Below are 21,746 nucleotides of genomic sequence, written 5' to 3' on the forward strand. Positions count from 1 at the left end.
GAAATGCTGTGGGAGGTCTGGGCTGTCTGGGCAGAGCCCTGGGAGCTCCACACAGGCGGGTTTGCAGCACAGCCAGTGAACCAGGGGCATCTGGTTGTGCCAGGGGAGGGTCTGGTTGGACATCAGGAGGAATTTCTTCATGGAAGGGGTCTCCAGGCATTGGGAGGGGCTGCCCAGGGAGGTGTCCAAGGAACAACTCAGTGCTCTGGGCTGGGTGACAAGGTGGGGATCAGTCACAGGCTGGACTCGATGGTCCTGGAGGTCTTTTCCAACCTGAATAATTCTGTGATTCTGCAAGTCGTTCACCACTGAATTAATGAGGGACAATTAATTCTCATTGCTTATTGTCAATAACAAATGCAGCGAGCTCTGCCCTGAAGTGTGGTTATTAATGCTGAATATTCAGGCCATGAATACAGATAATTACCCAGGCCCCTCAAAGAGCCCAGAGGTGCAAGGGGGCATTCTTTGATCCCGGGGTCTGTGGGAGCAAACAGCACTGCAGTGGGGCTGAAAAGATGTGAGCAGTGAACAGTCTGCAGGCACTTTCTCCACACACACACCCCAGGGCTGTCAGCTGGGTGCTGCAACACTGCATTTCACTTCACTCCGGGCTGTGTTTTGACAAGCAACCCATTACAGATCAAAGATATATCAAAAAAAAATCGGAAACTTTTATTTAGTTGTTACATAATTAGTAAAAAATTAAGATATTTCAACTGTGAACACTGAAATGGTTCAACCATAGTGTGCCACTGACTTAAATAACAGTAAATCAGAGGACTGGGGAAAAAGAAAGTGTTTTGCCTTTGCTGCCATAATTTCACCAAATTACCTTTTTGTAGGGCTGCAAGATGGAAAAAATATGATGAGAGGGCAGAGCTGATTACATTTATCCTTAACCTTTTGTTAAACATTAGTAACTTCTTAACAGATCTCATTATTTTTAAGGATCTCATTATTTTTAAGGATCAGCTCCTTAGCATGCCTTCCCTTTCAACCCGGCACTGTCTCTTTTGAAGTCAGATGTTACAATAAAGATTGCAGGCAGTATCCTATTTCAAAGCCGCGGTGTCCTCGAGAACAGGTATTTCTTCCAGGCAAAGAGGGGCATGCAAATGAAGGCAGGAAGGGGCTGGCTGCCTTTCCACTGTGTTGCAGACAACAAACAAACAAGCTGCGTGTTCCAGCAACGAAAAAAAAAATTAAAAATCCATGGATAAAAACTGTATGAAATGCGATGGTGCTTTTCATACGTAAGGTCATCAATGTGCAATCCAATAATGAGAAATTTGGGCACTGCTGTTGATAGGATCCAGCCACGCTCTGGGAGTGGAGGGGCTCAAGTGACACAGGAACCCACACCCTTGCAAAGAAAGCGTTAAGTTCACCTTGGTTCAGGTTGCTCACAGAGCTCTGGTGTGAGAAATATTCTTTATTATAAAATCCCAGCTTTTCTGCTGCAGAAAAAGATGAAAAACACACCGACTGCAAACGCTGCAAGCGCCGTGTTCCCGTTAGAGATGCTGCACGAGGAGCTCGAGTAAATGAACTCCTCCACTAAACACGGGTTTTATGCAGACACGAGAAAAAAAGAACCCAAAATTCCTGCTCTTTAATTACCTCCCCTGCATTTTCTCGTGAGGACTTCAATGTCTGTACACACGCTCGCACACACACACACGACAAGAACGAACAGATCAGCCGGGTTATTTAATAGCTCGAGAAAGGCGCTGGGTTTGGTGTTTTATTTATTTTTTTTTTTTTTTGGCCGCTTAATTGAGGCAGCCCCAGGATTTCGGGCCGGTTGTGCAGGCGCCAGCATCCCTCGGTCGGAGCAGTTCCATCCTGCCCTGCCTGGCCGGGGACCAGGCGCGGAGGGCTCGGGCGGTGTCTGAGGCGAACTCACAGAACATCCCGGCTCGGAAGGGACCCACAAGGGTCCAATCCAACCGAGGGCTCCCCCGAAACGCCACGGAGCGCCCTGAATTCCGCGCACTTCTGCCCCTCCGCGCCAGGGCAGGACCCTGCCGGGGCCGTTCGCGCCCGCGGTAACGCCCCGTGAGGGGCAACTCGAGGCGGCGGCGGGTTTTAACCCCCCTCCGGGGCTCCCCCCGGGCCTCTCGCCGCCCAAACCGCCGCTCCCGCGGCCGTTCCGGGCACCGGCCCAGGGGCCGTTCCGGGGCCGCCTCCCCGCGCCCCGCCCGCTCCCCCCGCGCTCGGGCCCGGCCGGTGCCCGCGGGCGGTACCGGGCGGTGCCCGCGGCTCTCGCGAGAGCGGGGCGGGGCGGCCCCGGGGCGGGCGGCAGCGACGAGGAGGCGGCTCCGGAGCCCGCGGTGCCGCCCGCCTGTCACAGCGCCCGGGCCCCGAGCGCCGCCAGCACCCGGTGAGGGCCCGGGGGCCGCGGGCAGCGCCCCCGGCGAGGGGAGGGAAGGGGGGACGGGGGGACGGGAACCCGGCCGCCGCGCGGGGCTGCTCCCCGGCAGCGGGCGAGGCCGGGCAGCGCCGTTCGGAAGGGGTGGGTGTGCGGCGGGACCGCGGTGCAGCCCCGCGGGGAGGCGGCGGGGCGGGCGCTGCCCGGCGGGGAGGGGCGCCCCGGGGGCAGCGCCGGGCGTTGTGGCGGCTCCCCCTGCCCGGCCCGGGGTGCGGAGGAGCCGCAGGGCCGCGCCGGGCCGGGCCGGGCCGGGCTGGGCGGGTCCCGCCGGCCGCGCTGGGCCGGTGGCGGGCGGGGGGCGGCGGCTCCATCTCCTCCTGGCCCTCCGCTCCCCGGGTCCATGGTCCCCGAGCGCTCCATCACCCCACGGGGCTCCCTCTCCCCCACTAGTCTCACTCTCTCCCCACCAGGGTCCATCTCCCCCCATTGGTCTCCATCCCTCCCAGCTGGGTTCTGTTCTGCCGCCGGGTTTCCGTCCCTCTCAGCTGGGCTCCATCTCCCCCCAACCGGGCTACATGTACCCCACCGAGCTCCATCTCCCCCCGGCTGGCTCCATCCCCCCCAAACGGATCTCCATCTCCCCCCCCGCCTTTCCAGCACCCCCGCTCCCCGCGCCTGGCTTCACCCTCCTTAACCGGGCTCCATCTCCCCCCCTGGTGCTCCATCCCCCCCAGCCGGGTCTCCGTCCCCCCCGTCCGTCCCCCCGTGTCCCGGCGCTCCGTGCCGGTCCGTGCCCAGCGCGGAGCCGCCCGGCGGCCGGGGCGGGCCGGGCCGTGTTGAATCAGGCGATGCGGAGCGCAGGCTGTGTCTGGGTGTGCGTGCGGAGGTGGTGAAAGTGTGGCGGGGGAGCGCGCTGGGTGTTTACTCCGGGGCTGGGCCGCTCGCAGGCAGCAGCAGCAGCAGCACAGCGGGGAGGAGGAGGAGGAGGAGGAAGAAGCGGCAGCAGCGATGGCGCGGCTGGTGGCGGTGTGCCGGGACGGCGAGGAGGAATTCCCCTTCGAGAAGAGGCAGATCCCGCTGTACATCGATGACACGCTCACGGTGAGTGCTCCCCCCCGGGGGCCGCCCCGCGTGTTGCAATGCCCGGGCCGGGCCTTCCCCCCCGGCCGGGCCGCGCCGGCTCCTCGTTCATCGCGGGCACTCGGCGGCTCTCGGCGTTTAAACTGCGCTGCCTGTGGCAACTTTGGCTTTATTTTTTTTTGTTTATCTGATCCGCGGCTCCCGAGGCGGGCAGGCCGCGGAAGAACGAGGGACTCGCCGGGGCCTGGGCACAACTTGTGTTGGAGCCACCGGCGTGTGTCGAGCCCAGAGGTGGAGCAAAGCCATTTTCCAGCCGAGGAGGAAGGGAGCCATGTTAACGTTAAAGCCCAGCTTAAAACCCTGTCCTTATCCCGCTCCTGAACAGACGAGAAAAGGCTAAAGGTGGTTGTGAAACCTTTGCCTTAAAGTCAGGCTTATTTAGCGTGCAGCAACGTGCTGCTGTGTCTGCAGGATCTGAGGGAGTTTCCCATTTCTGAATTGAAAAACGTGGTGTTTTTTTTTTGCTTTTTCTAGAATATTCAGTGGAAAAATCAGCTAAGTGCAGCTTAGAGGCTTTCTGGTCCTCCTTCTCCTGGGTTTAGAGGAAGGCTCAGAAATTGCATGGTGGGGAAACACATTGCAAAGTGAAAAAAAATTCTCTGGCTAGCCAGTTGATGTTTGTTTTAATTTTTAAGGCATGAAAATAGCGGGTAGAAAATAATAGTGCACTTAGGTAGTGTAATTTGGTATCTTGATTATTTGTATTTGATTTCTCTTTGCTGTCAGTGTGACAGTACCTGCTGTTACTTTAAATGGTATAAAATGTGGGTGCTTTAAATTCCTGATCTCATGTTTAGTATGGAGGAATCCCTGAGGTTTATATCAGCTAACTTGGGCAACTCTGTAATATAATTTCTACTGGAAGGTGTCCTTGCTTGTTGCAGGGGGTTGGAACTGGATGATCTTTAAGGTCCTTTCAACCCAAACCATTCAGGGATTCTTCCATCTTCCAGAACAAAATAATTGAGTATCTTCAGACAGTCCCTTACCCTCCATCCAAATTATCTGTCTTGACCTCATCTGGTTTTGCTGCATCTGAAGAAAGGATCTTTGCTGTATTTTAGTTTTGATCATTTGAAGGGTGGCATATTATTAATTTACCAAACATCATCACTGTTTATGTCATCTCTGTTAACTGTGCTTATACATGAGGCAAAGTTTCCCCCACAGTTGTCCAGAACAGTATCTATCTGTCCTAAAGGGATTTATGACCTGGAAAACCCAGCACTGTGCAGGAATAGTGTAAGTTTGTGGTTTTGGGTGTCTGGGTCACGCCTTTTAAGTTGTTTTGCCCATCCATTCCCCATGGAGTTTTAAGCTCTTGGTTTTCTCTCTCTTTATTTTATTTTCCTTGGACTCCCTAGTAAAAATTACCCACTAGCTTGTGTCATGTAGACTTGCCATGCTCTTGTTACCTTTGTTGTGTGTAATAGGTTGAGAAAGAGAGAACATTCAGCTGTACCAGACACAGACAGATGTCTTCAGCAGGCCTAAAATTCCATTTGTGGTTTGGTCCTGGAATTTTAAGGCCAGGCCCAAACTCTGTGTAATTGCACTGTGTTGTTACTGTCCTGCTGCTTTTTACACTGTCCTTGTGATTGAAAGGCTCCTCCAGCTGTAAATCAGTTTTGTATCCATCTGGAGGAGAGGCATTTATGCAAGTGCAAGTCATCCTTACCATGAAGAAATCTTATCTTGGGTCCATTTTTTTTCCCCTCCCATTATTATTGTTACAAAGTGCTTGGATTTCTAGGTGGTTTCTGGAGGCTTTTGTTAAATAAATCTGCAGAAGCAAGTGAATGAACTCTCAGCTTCCTTGTCTGCCATCTATAATTTATTTTTAAAATCCTTAATGAGAACAAGACGTGGAGCTGTCTTTGGAACAGAATTTTGCATCTGCAGCACTATCTGTAGAAAAATAGTGGTTATTGGTAGTAACTGGCTTCTGCTGACTTCATTTAAATCACAAATGTTACAAGTAGAGGGACTAACTGTCTGTTAGTCACCTGGAAGATTTAATCTTAGCTTTAAATCTAGAATCAGTGGCTGTAAATTAGGAGTGAATGGCCAGAGTGCTCTTAAGCTTTGTAGTAGCACAGCAAGCAGTTGAGGTGCAGTGAGATACTCAATGGGTTGTGCACCACCACCACACTGCTCAGCTCCTTCTGGCTCAGCTAGAAATGAAAGGAGGTTTGAATATTGAACCCTTTTCATTTCTTAAGCAGCTTTTATGATTTCTAGGAGGCATTCCATTTGATGTGGTATTATGGGATTTTTTTTTTCCTTCCAGTTCAGGGTGTGATGGTGGTTGATGTTTAACCACTTAATAAAATCTCAGCAGACACATGAATTAATTTAGCCTTTGATTCTTTCTCTCTGTTGTACAAAATACCTGAGGGTGTTGTCTGATAGTGGGAGATGAAGGTGAGGGGGGGGGAAAATAGGCAGATTTATCTCTTGCCTCTCTGTTATTAGCAGATAGAGCTTTTACTTTTGCTTGTAGCTCATGCCCCACAGAAACACCAAATTAACAGGGTAGGAAACCTGTAATTCTGCAGCAGAAACTGGTGCTGCTGCTTCGTGTGGATGGAGCAGGGGCAAGGGAGGCTGGAAGGGAAATGCGTGAGAGGTTGGAGTTGGCATTGGCTGCCCTGCACAAAGATGAGGCAGCTGTGCTGATGCTCAGATTCTGGCACAGGGGAGATCAAAATCCTGCCTCGCTTTCTGCCCCCAGAGAATCGGGGTTTATTTTGGAGCAGAGCTGAGAGCCTGTGAGAGTGTGAGTGTGTGAGTTCTCTGGAGAGAGGGGTGGCACTTAGGCAGCCAGCAGGGACTTCTGCCTCAACTGGGCAGCTGAGGGAAGGTGGAGGGAGGAAAAGGGATGAATCAGGCAATTTGGGTTGCTGTTGATCAGTATTAGTTATTCACCCAAGTTGTCGTTTTGTCTTTGGGATTTTAAAGTGAACTTTCACTGTTCATATTGACAAATTCTCTTTATTTTCAGCTTGGACAGGAACATAACTAAGCCAGGCTTTACATGTTTTTCTAGTTGCTTTCATTTTACTCCACGGTTGCACAGTTGGATTTTCACCTGAAAATTATTTTACTGATTTCTGCCCCTCCCCAGGAAAGTGCCCTCTTTGTTTCTCAGTAATTTGATAAGAAAAATTATTAATTACTTGCAAGTAATCACATTGTTCTGTAGGCTTAACATTTTACTCTGAGCCTCTTGAGAGTTGCTGCTGCAATCACACAAAACAAACTATGCCTTGGAGTACCTTGTTGGGTTAATATGGTTTTAAATTAGCCTTTGGAGGAGTCGACTCTGTCATTAAATTATTGTGGCTGTTTCTTCATAGCTTTATAAATTCACTTTGGCTGTTGGATGCATTTGGATCTCAATGTGTTGGAGTATGTTATTTTTAAAAACTGAAACAGGGTCTCAAGGCATGTAGATAATAATATAAATTCTGATGGTCCATTTAGCAACTTTTGCTTTGTCTCAAACAGCTATTTAAGAGTTGCCATTTATAAACTACCTCTAGAACATTGTATTAATGAAATATTTATTACTTTGCTGGGACATTTACTATCTTAAACAGTTACTTTTATCCTTTCCCAAGCTCCAGTAATCATGTGAAAAGTGTGAGCATTTAAGATAATTTTTGTCTTATTTCTCCCAAGAAAGTAAAACAACTAATGTTCTGTGTTTGGCTTTTTTTTTTTATGAAAACTCTTTTTGAAATTTTTTTTCCTCTCTTTTTACAGATGGTGATGGAATTTCCTGATAATGTGCTGAACCTCGATGGACACCAGAATAACAGTGCACAATTAAAACAGTTCATTCAGGTAAGTACCTACTCCTGTTTTTTACTTTCCTTGGGTTTGTGCTTTTGCTTCTCAAGAGGTTGTGACTCCTGGAGTGACTTAAGACACGTCAGCACCTGTGAGCAATCCCATGTTGGTACCAAAGTGCACTGGGCTCCTTTGTTCCCTGGATTTCACAGCATTTATTACAGGTTGTCCTGTCAGGAGGCAGTTGCTGCACGTCTGGTTTGGACTGAAAACTTACCATGGAAACTACACTTTCTAAATACATTTTTGATTCTTATTTTCCTAACTAGTTTTGAGCTGCTTTTCCAAGTGGAAGTGGGCATTGCTTAAGGTTGAGTTCCTGTGGTTGGTGCCGTGCCAGGGTAGAATTCACGTGCCAGTTTATCTTCATATGTAGTTGAGTAGTGAGAGGTGGTTTTGTGGTACCCCTGGAGCTTTAATAATAGAGATAAAAGTGCAGCCCTGGCACACCTGTAGCAGCTGCAGGGCTGTGCCCTTGGTGTCCAGAGGAGCAGCCCCGTTGCTGCTCTGCAGTTGCACGCCCTCTCTCGTGGTTTGCCAGCATGTGCTGCCTGTCAGACAGAGCTGTGCTGTGAAAATAGCTCACTCCTGCTTTGCTGTGACTGGTGCCATTAATTACAGGAAAGAGGATTATTGCACAGTGATATTGCTTGTCAGATGATTTGATGGGCCTGCCTCCAGGAGCACAAACCTTAAATGTTACCTGGTGATAGCTCTATTTTCATAATGTGTTACATAAAAGGAGCTGAAAATATTTTCTCTTTTCAGCTGATGTATTGACACGTTCCATGGGTTTGCTGAGTTCTCTCATGTTGTGGGGCCTTTTCTTTCTTTCCCCAGAAGTTGTGACAAGGCATTTCTGCACTGGGAGTTTTTTGAGTGGTGTGATGTGACAATAATACAGAAAATACTATCGTGGCAGAACGTTCCCAGTGCAGATCCAGCTGTGCTTTGTGCAACCAGGGCAAAGTGACCCTCAGTCAATAAATACACTGACAGGATTCTGCTCTGACAGATGATGTTGGGAAGTGCCAGTGGTGCTGACAGCCCAGGTGTAAATGTGTGTGTTGGAGTGTGAGGAAGGGACTGCCTCTTCTGCAGAGCTGTGCTAGTGGCAGTTCAGTGTTGCTGGAACAGCAGTGAGAAGGACTAGAAGGGTATGTGCTTTTTTATGTGTGCCTGGATGTGTTTGACAGGGGGACCAGGAGACACATCTACAATTGTTTATTGATGTCAGCAATATTAGAAGGTGTTGTCTTTAATGTTCTATGAATAGCACACATGGAGTGTTCCCTACTGAAGCAGAATGTTTCACCCTGAGCAGTAATGTGTGCTTTCTTTGGTTTCAGCTGTTGGAATTGGAATGGGAACTGGCATTTGGTCTTCCAGGAAAAATATTGTTAAATTGTCTTGGTCTGAGCAGAACAAGTTTGTTGTAAATGAGATTTCCATAAATGCCAGCGAATTCATGAATTCCCTTTCTATGTGCCAAAGATGAGTGTGAGAGTAGAAGATGAAAACTCGTGAAACCCTTTCCTAGAACATCTGTGCTGAGGTGGAGGAAAAGGGTTTCGCGATCGGAGCGGGGACGGGCGACGTTCATCCCGAAGCAGCACTGGCTGGTCGGAGCGGGAGGAGGAGGAAACAAGAGGAGGAAAATACTCTGTGCCTGTTTTTTTTTAACGCTGGCACGTGTGGCTGTGTTGCAGAGACACAGCATGCTGAAGCAGCAGGACCTGAACATTGCCATGATGGTGACGTCGCGGGAGGTCCTGAGCGCCCTTTCCCAGCTGGTGCCGTGCGTGGGCTGCCGGCGCAGCGTGGAGAGGCTCTTCTCCCAGCTCGTGGAATCTGGGAATCCAGCGCTGGAGCCCCTCACAGTGGGGCCAAAGGGGGTGCTCTCTGTGACTCGCAGCTGTATGACTGATGCAAAGAAGCTTTATACACTCTTCTATGTGCATGGGTGAGTGTCTTGGGGCTGCCCGGGGGAAAGGAAGGCTGCTGTCTGTGCATTTGTCTGTGCATTTGTCTGTGCATTTGTCTGTGCATTTGTCTGTGCATTTGTCTGTGCATTTGTCTGTGCATTTGTCTGTGCATTTGTCTGTGCATTTGTCTGTGCATTTGTCTGTGCATTTGTCTGTGCATTTGTCTGTGCATTTGTCTGTGCTGCCTTCCTGGAGACACTAAATTATCACATCTTGCATCTTAGAGTTCATCCTTGTCATAGAATCATAGAATCAGCTGGGTTGGAAGGGACCTCTGAGATCATCAAGTCCAGCCCTTGATCCACTACTGCTGTGGTTGCTAGACCATGGCACTAAGTGCCACATCCAGTCTTGTCTTCAAAACCTCCTTGTCTTTTATATCCATGTTAAACTAGTTATTGCCTAAACTGGGAAAAAGCAAACCCAAAACTTAATCTGATTTTCATATCACCAGTTGCAATGCCATGATGGCAGTTAAAAGATACCAATATCTAAATGTTGGCATCTATAAATATAAATATATTCGGCCATTAATCTGACACAGGCACTGTGGGGTTTTCGTGGTGTCTGGAAGAAGAGTGATTGTTTGCCTCGCTACTTGGCATGGAAAAAATAAAAGAAAACAAATTAATTAATACCTGCCCACCAAAACTTTCTGTTCTTGGGTAGAAAGGTAACCCTGAGAAAGCGAAACCTTCTGGGTTTGGTGAGCACAATAAATAGCCCCAGTGCCATTAGTTTCTCAGATGTCAGCAGAGCAAACAGTGAGTGCTCAACACGCTGTGCCTTGGCCTTCCAGTTGGCTTCAGCTCCTTCTTCTTGCTCCAGTGAGCAGGAAAAGTAGGAGAGGTTAGTGCAGAGCTGAGGAGATGGAGATCTGGAGAGCGAGGTAGTGTAAGAACAAGTGCTTTCCAGAATCCTAAGCTGGTTACATTTCTTTTTCCATAGGTCCAAACTGAATGACATGATTGATGCAATTCCCAAAAGTAAGAAGAACAAGAGATGTCAGCTACACTCCCTGGACACACACAAACCAAAACCTTTGGGGTAAGTTCCGATTCAATCTCAAATATTTTAAGAACCAAAGTATTGATGAGAATTTATTTTTAAGCATTGAGATCAGTTCTTACACGATGATCTGTTTGCCAGAGTTATAGCTGGATTATAGCAGACCCAAATGGGGGAGAGGAAGAGAAGCATCAGGAGTTTTGGGCATGCTCAGGGCACGGGTGGCTTCTGCACTGTGATGGAAAGACAAACTGGTTCTTATGCTCTAGACCAAAAGGATTGATCAGCAGATTTTCTCACATGGAGGTGAACGAGTGCATGCTAAACAAATATACATCATTTTGCTTGGGATTATTAAAAATGCCTTGCACAACTGTTAATCAAGGGCTTTATTGTGGTCGGGTGCAGGGTTAAAACTGGGACTCAATAAAATGTGTTTTCTCAAAATGTGACGGCATGTTTTGAACACACCACTGAAAAATATGCATGTATGCCAACTGGTTAACCAGAAAAACACCCCCTGTAAATCTGTTGTGGATTTTGGAAGTGGTGTTTTTTGTTGGGTTTGGGTTTTTTTTGTTGTTGTTTTTTTTTTTAATATGATGACCAATAAATTGTGCTTGGCTGGAGTGTCTGGACCTTTTTTAGTCAGTTGTGTTCTGCTCCTGGTTGAGTGTACAACCTGTGAAAGTCGGTTTCCAGTTACAGGACATGTATTTTTCTATGCAGATTTGAGTCTCTTTGGGTTCAGTTAAATCCCCTGGGATACCAGGGATATGGAATTTGACACTCAATTTTTGCTTGTGCTCCCTCAGCACAGTGGTAACTAATAATTATCTCCTATTATATTTTGGTTTACAGGCCTTTCATATAATTAGTTTAAAGCTTATGTTACACAGGATCATGAAGGTATAGGGGTATATTTTTTTTTTTTTAAATAAAGCAAATTCATAGCATTATGAGAGTGGGTTTTGGTTTTTTTCCATATCTTTAATAAGTTTAATCTTTTCTGTGTGAGAACACACGCCGTGGAACTTGGAGTTGGCATTTTGGGCACGGCAGAACAGTTCTCCAACTGAATGAATAGAGAGGAGAGCACTGCCTTTATTTCCACAATTCATGCTGGAATAAATCCCCTTAGTGTTTTGGATGCAGATTAATAGGGAATATGTGGAAGAGCAGTATTTTATTATAGTGCAAGGAAAACTTTTGGCTTTCTCAGGTCATGTGGCTCGTGGGCCATCAGGGTGGTTTGCTACAGAAACATGACTTGCACTCCCTTGCTCAGTCAAACCCCTTTGTGCTGGGCAGAAGTGCCCAGGGTGTATCAGCACTGATATTTCTCCAAACAAATCTTCCTGCAGTGGCACAAACCCACTCCAGCTGGGCCGTGGAGGCATCCAAGGGAATTGTCTCACGGAACAAACCTTATTTATCAACGTAGAGCTGCTGCTCTGCTTCTGTGCAAGAAACTCCTTCAGATGAGTTGCATCTGTTGGGCATTTCATGCACACAAAAAGGGCTTTGAGTTGTAATTGTGTGTTTAATTAGAGGGGTTATGTAACCAGCTAATTCCACTCGAGGGTTGCTTGACGTGCTCAGTTTCAGTGTCCCTGGGTCATGGCTGCTCGGTGCCATTTGGGGCTCAGGAGCATTTTAAACTCTCAGAAGTGCAGGCCCTGTGCTCTGGCAGACGAGATCATGGCATATATAAGTACTGCAGTTAGGAAATAGAGGTGCTTCCTCCCATTTTCCTGCTGTGTTGTATCCATCCATGAGCTCACACAGAAGTGATGAAGTGTCCAGTGTAGACAAGCCTGTGAGTACACATGACATGTGATTTAATGTTTATTCTTTGCTCTATAATTTACTTTTAGCTTATCCAATAACTATGTCATTTTAGTATTTTTCTGGCAAATTTTTTACATTTAATATAGTGTGTTTTATGTTTTTTTTTTTTATGGTAGTAGACATGTGGAATTTGGGGTTTTTGTTTTGCTTTTTTCTTTTATTATTTTAGTGAATTATCTTATGAAATTTAATCTTAAAACTTATGTATTTTTATAAAGTAATATTCTGAAACATTACTACTGGTTTTCAGCTGTAACTTTAAAAAGTTGTGATGAGTCTGGATTGTAAACGTGGACAGCAAAATTTGCATCTCATGTCTGACCCAGACTTTCTTAGAAGTTAAGGCTTAACCTGTAGAGAATTCAAAGTAAATTAAGGAACACAGCAGCATTTTCGTAGGATTTGCTTAGGAAAAATAACTAGTTCATAATATATATATGTTATAGGTCTGAAAAATGTTTGGTAATACTATGTGACAGTGAAGGGAGCAGTAACAGACTCAGTACAAAGAAATTAAAAGCAGTTAAAAGTAGAGAAGACAGGAGGAGGAGGAAGGAGAGCAAGTGTAGCATCATTTTCTGCTATGGACCTTCCCAGGGAGCAGTCAGGTAAACCAAAGAGGCTTTGCTTTGCTTCTTTCCTAACCCCCCCCAGGATAATGTGCAGCCTTTTGTCTCCTCTGGTTGTTTTGCAGGGGCTGTTGGATGGATGTGTGGGAGCTCATGTCCCAGGAATGCAGGGATGAAGTAGTTTTAATCGACTCTAGTTGTCTTCTAGAAACCTTAGAAACCTACCTACGAAAACACAGGTATGTGAAAGGAACAGAGGGTTCCTTCTCAGCAAGACACCTGCAGTTTAAAAAATGCAATAAGTGTGTGAGAAGTGTGTTCACACAGCGTTTAAATGTGTGGAGGATTCTTATGCCAGCCTTTTAAAACTGAAGATCTCAGCTTGGTGGTGACAGAGGACCCTGCAGGTTGCATTGGGGCAGTGGATGAGACAAAGATGGTGAAATGTTCTTTGTGTTTTACCTGTTGCTCCAGGTTATGGTGGGGGAAATGTGGAGACCTCGGGTGAAGTCATAGCTGCTTGTCTTCATTATTTTGGTTAGGATTAATTTACAATTTAATGTGTTAAAACTGTGTATATTCATTCACTCTTTCACAAGTAGCCCACTCCAGGATTATGCTCTTAGGCTTTCAGGGAGTATGTGCCTGTTCAGCAGCAGATTTTAGGCTTGGTGTTGCCTGTAAATCACTGTTCTAAACCAGTTGTTTATGACTTGCAGTGCTGGTGCTGTTAAGTCTCTCTTGCAGGGCAGAAATAAGCCACTAAATTATGGTTGCATGTGTGCAGTAGCTGCTGTGCTGATTAAAAAGTTTTCGTTTCCAGCAGTCTCAAGGTTCTGATATGAACTGTGGGGGCACAGATGGGTGTGGGGGTGGCGGTGCTGTGGAAATAACACTTTGGAAACAAAATAACTTTAATCTCCTGTGACATTAAACAGGGCTTTGGCAGCGTTCCTGCTGCTAACCTGCAATAATATTGCTGTTTTCTTTGCTTTCACCACCGAAACTAGGCAGGTACCATAGTTCTGTCACACAGCAAAGTGTGTTTGACTTGGTGTTGTCAAGCTGGACACACTAGGAAAGGGAAAAACACCATCCAGGGCTGGCATGGAGAGCCAGTTTTTCAAGCTGAAATGTGAGCAGCTTGTCTGACTTGCATTTTTAGAGTAATGCAGCAAGAGGTTTTGTAGCTTCTTGAAGGTTACTCCTCTTATAACAGAATGAGCTTAATTGGGTTGTATTTTAATTACAACAGACTTTGTAAGTGTGCTCTTCTCACACATGAGCTGTCACATGTTTAAAATGAATGTGTGGTGTTATAAATAAACCTTGTTTGGCTATCAGCACAGTAATCTAATAATTCAAAATATGCTTAAAGGTGTTTGTAGTGGAAACAAACACTGCTCTTGTACAGCAGGGGCGAAGAGGAAACTTATTTCTTATCACTTGAGTACACTTTAAATAATTGCTGTAAGGTAACTTGGAGTGTGTTCCTTGAGAGGGATTTTGTCCTGGCTTGTACTAAGGATTCAGCTTGTTCACTGTTAGATTTCTGATCTTTGAATGAAGGTTGCATATCCACATCCATGTAGGAACTTCTTGATATTAACAATTAGCTTACCTTTTGCTTTGGAGCATGAAAGTTTTGATCCCCAGACTTTTATATATGGTAGGTGGGATAATTCATACAGGCAATTTATTACAGAATCCCAGAATGTGCTGAGCTGGGGGGACCCACCAGGATCATCCAGTCCAACCCTCAGCCCTGCACAGGCCCATCCCCAAGGGTCACCCCTTGTGCCCCAGAGGATCATCCAAACCCTCCCTGAGCTCTGGCAGCCTTGGGGCTGTGCCCCTGCCCTGGGGAGCCTGGGCAGTGCCCAACCAGCCTCTGGGGGAAGAACCTTTTCCTGAGATCCAACCTGACCCTGCCCTGACACAGCTCCAGCCGTTCCCTGGGTGCTGTCCCTGGTCCCCCCAGAGCAGAGCTCAGTGCCTGCCCCTCCTCTGCCCCTCTGGAGGAACTTCTAACTGCAGTTACAGCCAAAATCTTGTTACTTTCCCTTTTGAAGTGACACAGAGCTCCCGTGCCCCTGTTGGAGCGGGGTCGGTCAGGCCCGACGCCCCACTGGGACGGGAGCTCAGCTGTGCTGTGCTTCCCCCAGGTTCTGCACTGACTGCAAGAACAAGGTGCTGCGTGCCTACAACATCCTGATCGGGGAGCTGGACTGCAGCAAGGAGAAGGGTTACTGTGCTGCCCTGTACGAGGGGCTGCGCTGCTGCCCCCACGAGCGCCACATCCACGTGTGCTGCGAGACCGACTTCATCGCCCACCTCCTGGGGAGGGCCGAGCCCGAGTTCGCAGGAGGGTATGAGTATGTAATTGGCTAGAGTGGGCTATCTAGCGCTTTGCTTCTTTATTTTATCCTTCAATGTCTTTTGCCAAAGTGGTTTTTTGTGCCTCCTGGCTGCGTGATGAACCCGTGACTGTGAATGTTGGGAGACTCTGGAGGTGGCGCCTCGGAGTAGCCGAGGTTTCATCTGTGCTTTTGACTTTCAAAATGCATTTAAAGAAAGAAATTGCCCAGTGTCTCCTGGTTCATTGTTCACTGCTTGTCCATTGGGGTGTTCAAATATGCGAAATAGAAAGACAACCTTGGTTGACAGTTCTGCCAAATGCCAAGTGTTCAGGTTAATTTTGCTGCCATTTTTTGTATTACAGTACTTTCTGAACCTGTTTTAGCATCTTAAAATCTCCCAGTGAAAAGTACAGTTCTGAGCTCAGTATCATAGAATGGTTTGGGTTGGAAGGGATATTAAAGATCCTTAAAAGAGACCTTCCTAGTTCCAACCCCAATACCTTTAAAGCTCAGTCACAACTGTTTAATTAAGAGGGTCAATCCTTTTATAATGATTTTCCCTCAGTAGATGATAGATTGAACAGATTGAGAGATAATGGATTGACAATGAGCAGATTAATACAGAAATGTTTTTGCTTTGTACGGTAAGTAAGGTATAAAACTTCTTTGTGTGTTTATCCAACTTCAGTTAACTGATGGTGAAGTATTTGCTGCAAACTCAATGCATATTTTAGGAAACAAAACAATGCATTAAAACTGGCATTAAAACTGCTGCTCTCTCCTGGTAAGGGCAGGGACTGATGGGGTGACTCCTGAAGTCCGAGGTGGGAAGGCACAGAGCTGTTCCCCAGCACAGTGAGCCCGTCAGGAGCTCAGTGCTGGCTTTGACCTGGTCCTTTCTATTTTGCATCCGCATGTGGCACAGCAGAGCCAGGGCGAGAGGCTGCTCGTGCCAACAGAACCCGCAGCTGCACCCAAACCGACCCGGCAGCCACTGCTCTGATCCCTGGCTTGGCTCCCAGCTGCTTTAACAAGGCTGTGCTTTGGTTCCACTCCTGTGCAGGCGCAGGGAGAGGCACGCCAAGACAATAGACATCGCCCAGGAGGAGGTGCTGACCTGCCTGGGCATCCACCTCTACGAGAGGCTGCACCGGATCTGGCAGAAGCTGCGGGCCGAGGAGCAGACGTGGCAGATGCTCTTCTACCTGGGGGTGGATGCTCTGCGCAAAAGCTTCGAGGTAAAGCCAGTTTTATCTGACTGTATCTAACTCCATCTTCACTGCAGTTCTTTTTTTCTGCTTTCTCCACATGTTAGGCTTCAAGGGTGTTGCAGTGACTCCCTGGTTGAGTTGTGTGACATCCCTGCACAGCACAGCTGTGTTCTGATGTGAAATCTGCTGGAATGGAAAAGACTGAGCCTTGCTTTTACTTTCAAGCTGCATGTTGTAGTACACTGAGCCTTCTGTGTTTTTAATTCACAGTTGTTTCTGTGTTCTTCTACGTGATGGCATTTAAAGTAGGTCAGGTTGCAGCAGTTTTTATTTGGTTTATGAGTAAAACTGGAGGATGTGCCTTTGAATTACAGACATGATTGTTAACTCCTGCATTCCATGTGTTCCAAATACACTCTGTGGCATCTTGAGGTTCAGACAGAACCCCACGTGGTTCCTTTAACATATACCAGTAGTTCATGTTAGTCAATAGTTGGTATGACAGATCTTTTTTGTTACCTTTATCTTCCCTTCATAATGACTGTTCTTTCTCAAAACTTCTAAAACATCAGAGAAGGAGGAAGAAAATCAGTTTGGGAACGGTCATAGTGGAACCCTAAACTAGTTCTTGGAGTTTTTTTACAAGTAATTTGTTTTTAAAATACCAAAAATTATATGGAAGTTGCCTTGGATTGGGAATGCTTCAGCATTTTTGTCAGGTTTTGCCTTGGTGGGGTTTTAAACTAGTAAAGTATGGAGCTGAAAATCCATTGACATTGTAAAACTCAGGGAATTTTACTGGTATGCAAGGATGGCTGTGAATTTGAAATACAGAACTTATGTGGGGCTCTTTTCTAAGCTGGGTAGGAATGATGGGGGCTCATTTTGGCTAAAGGAATTTCCAGAGTGATTTGGGGAAAAAAACCCTCCAAAATAAAACCAAGCCCTTTGAATTTATTTTTGTCTCTGTAAGAGCATCAATCCAGAATAGTTGAGTAGTTTAATTATATTCTGTTAACTCTGTACCTGGATGTGGCATTATGATATTTGTTCTAAATTTAGTATTAAGGAACTTAATTAGATACCTGCTATATTTTGAGATACACCTACACTTCAGGTTGGACTGCCTAGGAAATGAGTAGGTTTTTCCCTGCTTTCCCTGGATAAAGAGCTGCAGGAATCCTGTACCAGTAGTTCTGATGTGGCTTTTTTGTGCTGCTGTGTTAAATAATCAGAGGATCTACCACGTAAACAGATCCCAAAATGCATAAAATTCAGCAGCTTTTCACTGAAAATTGTGAATCTGGGCCATAAGTGAAACACAGAGCTCCTCCATACAAATATCTTCAGCAGTCTGAACAGAGGGAATAAACCTGGATGGGCATTTTTCTTCTGGATGGGCATTTTCAAGAGTTGTGTTACTGGGACTTTATGACTGGCTGCTTTCCTCCTCCTTTTTTATAAATGTGAAAGCTTGAATTGTGATAACTGCTATAAATAGATCTAACCTCTTGCAAACAGATGGCTGTGGAAAAAGTGCAAGGTATTAGTCGATTGGAGCAGCTCTGTGAAGAGTTTTCGGAAGAAGAAAGAGTGAGAGAGCTGAAACAAGAGAAGAAACGCCAAAAACGGAAGAACAGACGGAAAAATAAGTGTGTGTGTGAGATCCCTGCTCCTCTGCAGGCAACAGAAGAGAAGGAAATCAGTCAGGCAAAGGTAAACGGGGCTTTCAGGTGCTTCATTCATCAGATCTCTGTTCGTGGTAGGATTCTTGAGAGGTTTTTACTGTATTTTTGGGAACTAGTTTTGGTTACTGGTGGAATTTAAAACTTTTTCAGATTAGTGCAGCCTTTGTAAAGTAGTTACCTGGAACTCCTCAGCTTTTGGGGGCTCGGGGTTTCTTTTTTTAAATCCTAAATCTGGGGTTTAGCTTATGCCAGAGTATTTTTCAACTGTAACTCCTTCGAGATCACTTAATACAGGAAATCAAATGCTGCTTGTAGACAATTCCCATTGAATTTTTGGAGAGGAGGAAGCTTTAATTGACTAAGTGCAATTATTCAGGGTATGTTGACTGAACTTAGTTGACTGTAGGTCAGACTACTGTAGGAAGGTTGGTTGGAATTTGTTTAGTTGTCCTGTGCTTGTGAAGAATTCGAAGCAATGCTGTTATCAGTCAGTGCCAGCTGGTTTTTGTTGTGGAAGGAGTGTCCTTTGCAAAGCTGCTTTCAGTGCCTGCAAGTTTGTTTTGTTTGTGTTTTAAGGAGAGCTCCAACTTCACAGAAAGCAGTTGCAAAGCCTGTGGTAGCACCGAAGAAGCCAACAACTGTGTAGAAGTAATTGTTACTAATGAAAGCACCTCTTGCACTTGTCCCAGTAGTGGTACCCTATTAGGTTCACCTAAAATCAAGAAAGGTATGTTCAGTGTTATTATTTTTCATTTTTAAAAACATTTGCTTTTTAGGGGTAAACAGGGCTCAGCTGTTTTTAAAAACAATTGGGTTTTTGGAGAGATGCTCCAGTGGAAGGTTCCCTTGGTCTCTAGGAAGGTGTCCCTGCCCATGGCAGGAGGGTGGAACGAGACGATTTTTAAGGTCCCTTCCAACCTGAAGCAGTCTGGGATTCTATGAATTCCTTTTTGTAGAGGCATAACTGAAGAACATGCAGCAGTTCCTGTGGCTGACAGTGATTTTTGGCTTTGCCTCAGGTTTATCTCCACACTGTACTGGCAGTGACTGTGGCTATTCATCGAGCATGGAAGGCAGTGAAACGGGGTCTCGGGAGGGGTCGGATGTGGCCTGCACCGAAGGCATCTGCAACCACGATGAAAATGGTAGGTTTGGGAAGAAGATAATAAAGCTTTAGTGGCCCCAAAACTGCAGTAGCTTAGAATTAACATCTCCTTTTGCAGGAGACGATCCCTGTGTCCATCGCTGCGACGACAAGGAGGAGGATGGGGACAGCTGTGTGGAATGCTGGGCTAACGCGGAAGAGAACAACACAAAAGGCAAAAACAAAAAGAAGAAAAAGAAAAGCAAAGCTTTGAAGTGTGAGAATGACCATGTAAGGACCATGGCTCTGCCAGATGCTTCTCTAAATGCTTACGTTTGAAAGTAGTTACGGGAGGATTTTAAGTCCCGTTTGTGCCAAATGCTGAAAACGGGGTAACAGGGATCTCCTGTTCCCTCTCCATCCAAGTTTTGGAATTGAGGTCCTTCCTGGAGTAGGTTGTGGTGGAAAGCATCTCTACTGTATTCCTAAGCATGTGCACTTTTGCTCACTCTCAGTGAATTAACATCCCTGCCCATCCCAGGCACACATTTAAAAACACCTATCCTTGCTCTCCTTTGAACTCTCCCCTTTTTCCCCTCTGCTTCCACCTGAAACTCGAATGTTCCGTATCAAATACCACCGGGTAGTTCATCCCAGGCTTGTTTTCCATTTCAGATTCAGAAGCTTGGAAGCTGTCTGGCAGATCCAGGTACCAGAGAGACCTCAGGGAATCTCACGCACACAGAGTTCCATCGCGACAAGACCAAAGACACACACGCTGAGAGCTGCTGTAGCGCAGACAAAAGCGGCCAGCAGTTGCCTTGGTTTGAGCATATGAAAAATGTGTCACAGTTTGCAGAACCTACAGAAATGTCACTCGTTCCTGATACTGGAAAAGGTGCCAAAAGCTTAGTGGAACTCCTTGTAAGTAACGGCTCCCTTGGAATTGGAGGTTGTAGCATCCTGCTTTAAGACTCGGGCAGAGGGTGGGGCTTAGAACTCAAATCCCACTGAGGAACTGTTGGACTCCCAGTGTTTAGTTTGTTTGCCTGGTGCACGTTCTCTGGGAAGTTTATGGCTGAAATGCTTTGCAGGGGAGGAGAAATGCAGTGGAATGCAGTGGCAGAAGTGTTCATTGTCAAGGGTTGCATTATTCCATAACATGAAGTGGGCATTATTGCTGCCCTCAGGCCTCAAATGTTACTTCCCACTGCAGGCTCCTTGGACAGCTTTCTTCTATCTCCCTTTCCTTTCCATCTCCTTCCCCTTATTTAGATCCTTTCCTCTTTCTTCCCCCCCTTTTTCCTCTTTCTTTCCTTCCCTTTTCCTCTTGCCCCTGCTTTTTTTCCCCCTCTTCCCCCTCCTTTTTTTTTTCCCCCCTCTTTCTTTCCCTTCCTTTTCCCCCAAAAACCTCAAACGAAAATCATCCTCTTCCCACATGGAAATGTGAATGATTTCATGACTCTGTGGCTGCCTCTCACCCCGGGAAGCAGCAGAGCCCTGGGTGTGAGCTGGGACTCGGGCTGTGTGTGTGTGTGTGCCCCCAGATGTGCTGCAGCTCTGAAATCCCCGTTCCCCTTCGCAGGATGAGTCCGAGTGCACTTCTGACGAGGAGCTGTTCATCTCCCAGGACGAGATCCAGTCCTTCATGGCAAACAACAAGTCTTTCTACAGCAACCGGGAGCAGTACCGGCAGCACCTGAAGGAGAAGTTCAACAAGTACTGTCGCCTCAACGACCACAAGGGGCCTGTCTGCAACAGCTGGCTGGCAACAGCTGGAGCCAACTGAGCCCGGCCCCCTCTCTGTCTGTCACTGAAACTCGAGATGACTACTGCGCCTTCTCCTTCCAGACTTAATTTAGTGACTTAACGGCAAAATTTTATCTTAAATTAATGTGATTCTTTTTTTCTTGGTTTTTTTTTCTTTTTTTTTTTTTTTTCCTCTGGGGGAGGCTGGTGGAGGTGATTTCCTTAATTTTGTTCTTTCTCCAGGCTTGTATCTTTAGTTGAGTAGCTGTGCAAGCCTCTCTTCTAATTTAAGCCATCTCTTTTCATTCAATGTTTCTCTTCCTGTGAGACTTACAAAGAAGCAAACTAGTGGCAAAGTAATGTTGTACCTATAATTCTGTACAGAATGACAAGGAGCTGAATATAAGATTTTACAAAGTAGACATCCATTTGCAAAATGTTTTGGATGTAATATGTTAAAGCGCAATGTGCAAAATTTAAATAAAGAATATTTATTAATATGCATAGTAAAAGTGGGTGTCTATATTTGTACTCTGAGCACTCCTTCCCAGCAGGATCAATTCCTGCTGGTCACACAGGTGGATGGCTGTGTGGAGGGGGGGGTGTAAGGTGAGGAAACCTGGCCTGGGAAAGGACAGATCCTTGCAAAAAGCAGCATGCCAGGCTCTGTGCTTTTTGAACAAAGAGAATCACCAACTCCCCCACCCTTTCTTCTTTCATAAATATCTGTACGTCAGACTTTTCACAGGTTTGGGGTTTGTTTTTGTTTCTATTAATCTGTTTCTTCGCAAGTCTCTGGGAATTACTTGGGCATCCCTGACCCTTGTGAGGGGGTTGACAGCACCTTCCCAGAGCTGCTCTGCCCTCTGATC

At 46.5% G+C, this 21,746-nt stretch overlaps 1 protein-coding gene across 4 annotated transcripts; it reads left to right on the plus strand.

The window, feature by feature from the left end:
- The first annotated feature begins 2,265 nt into the window (after nt 1–2,265).
- Nucleotides 2,266–21,024, plus strand: GGNBP2 (gametogenetin binding protein 2). 4 transcript variants are annotated; one of them, XM_064678068.1, is made up of 15 exons: nt 2,266–2,386; nt 3,322–3,475; nt 7,283–7,363; nt 9,079–9,332; nt 10,303–10,401; nt 12,660–12,821; nt 12,908–13,021; nt 14,948–15,157; nt 16,206–16,380; nt 17,875–18,069; nt 18,618–18,768; nt 19,061–19,186; nt 19,265–19,416; nt 19,801–20,049; nt 20,711–21,024. In XM_064678068.1, the coding sequence occupies exons 2-15, from the start codon at nt 3,383–3,385 to the stop codon at nt 20,912–20,914; spliced, it is 2,265 nt and encodes a 754-aa protein (XP_064534138.1). In that variant the 5' UTR covers nt 2,266–2,386; nt 3,322–3,382; the 3' UTR covers nt 20,915–21,024. The 4 variants fall into 4 exon arrangements, with proteins under 4 accessions (XP_064534138.1, XP_064534141.1, XP_064534139.1 ...); XM_064678069.1 differs by having other exon boundaries at nt 2,267–2,386; nt 14,948–15,151; XM_064678071.1 differs by lacking the exon at nt 12,660–12,821.
- Nucleotides 21,025–21,746: the final 722 nt, after the last annotated feature.

This window comes from Pseudopipra pipra, chromosome 21 (assembly GCF_036250125.1).
Source record: "Pseudopipra pipra isolate bDixPip1 chromosome 21, bDixPip1.hap1, whole genome shotgun sequence".
Classification (NCBI taxonomy): Eukaryota; Metazoa; Chordata; class Aves; order Passeriformes; family Pipridae; genus Pseudopipra; species Pseudopipra pipra.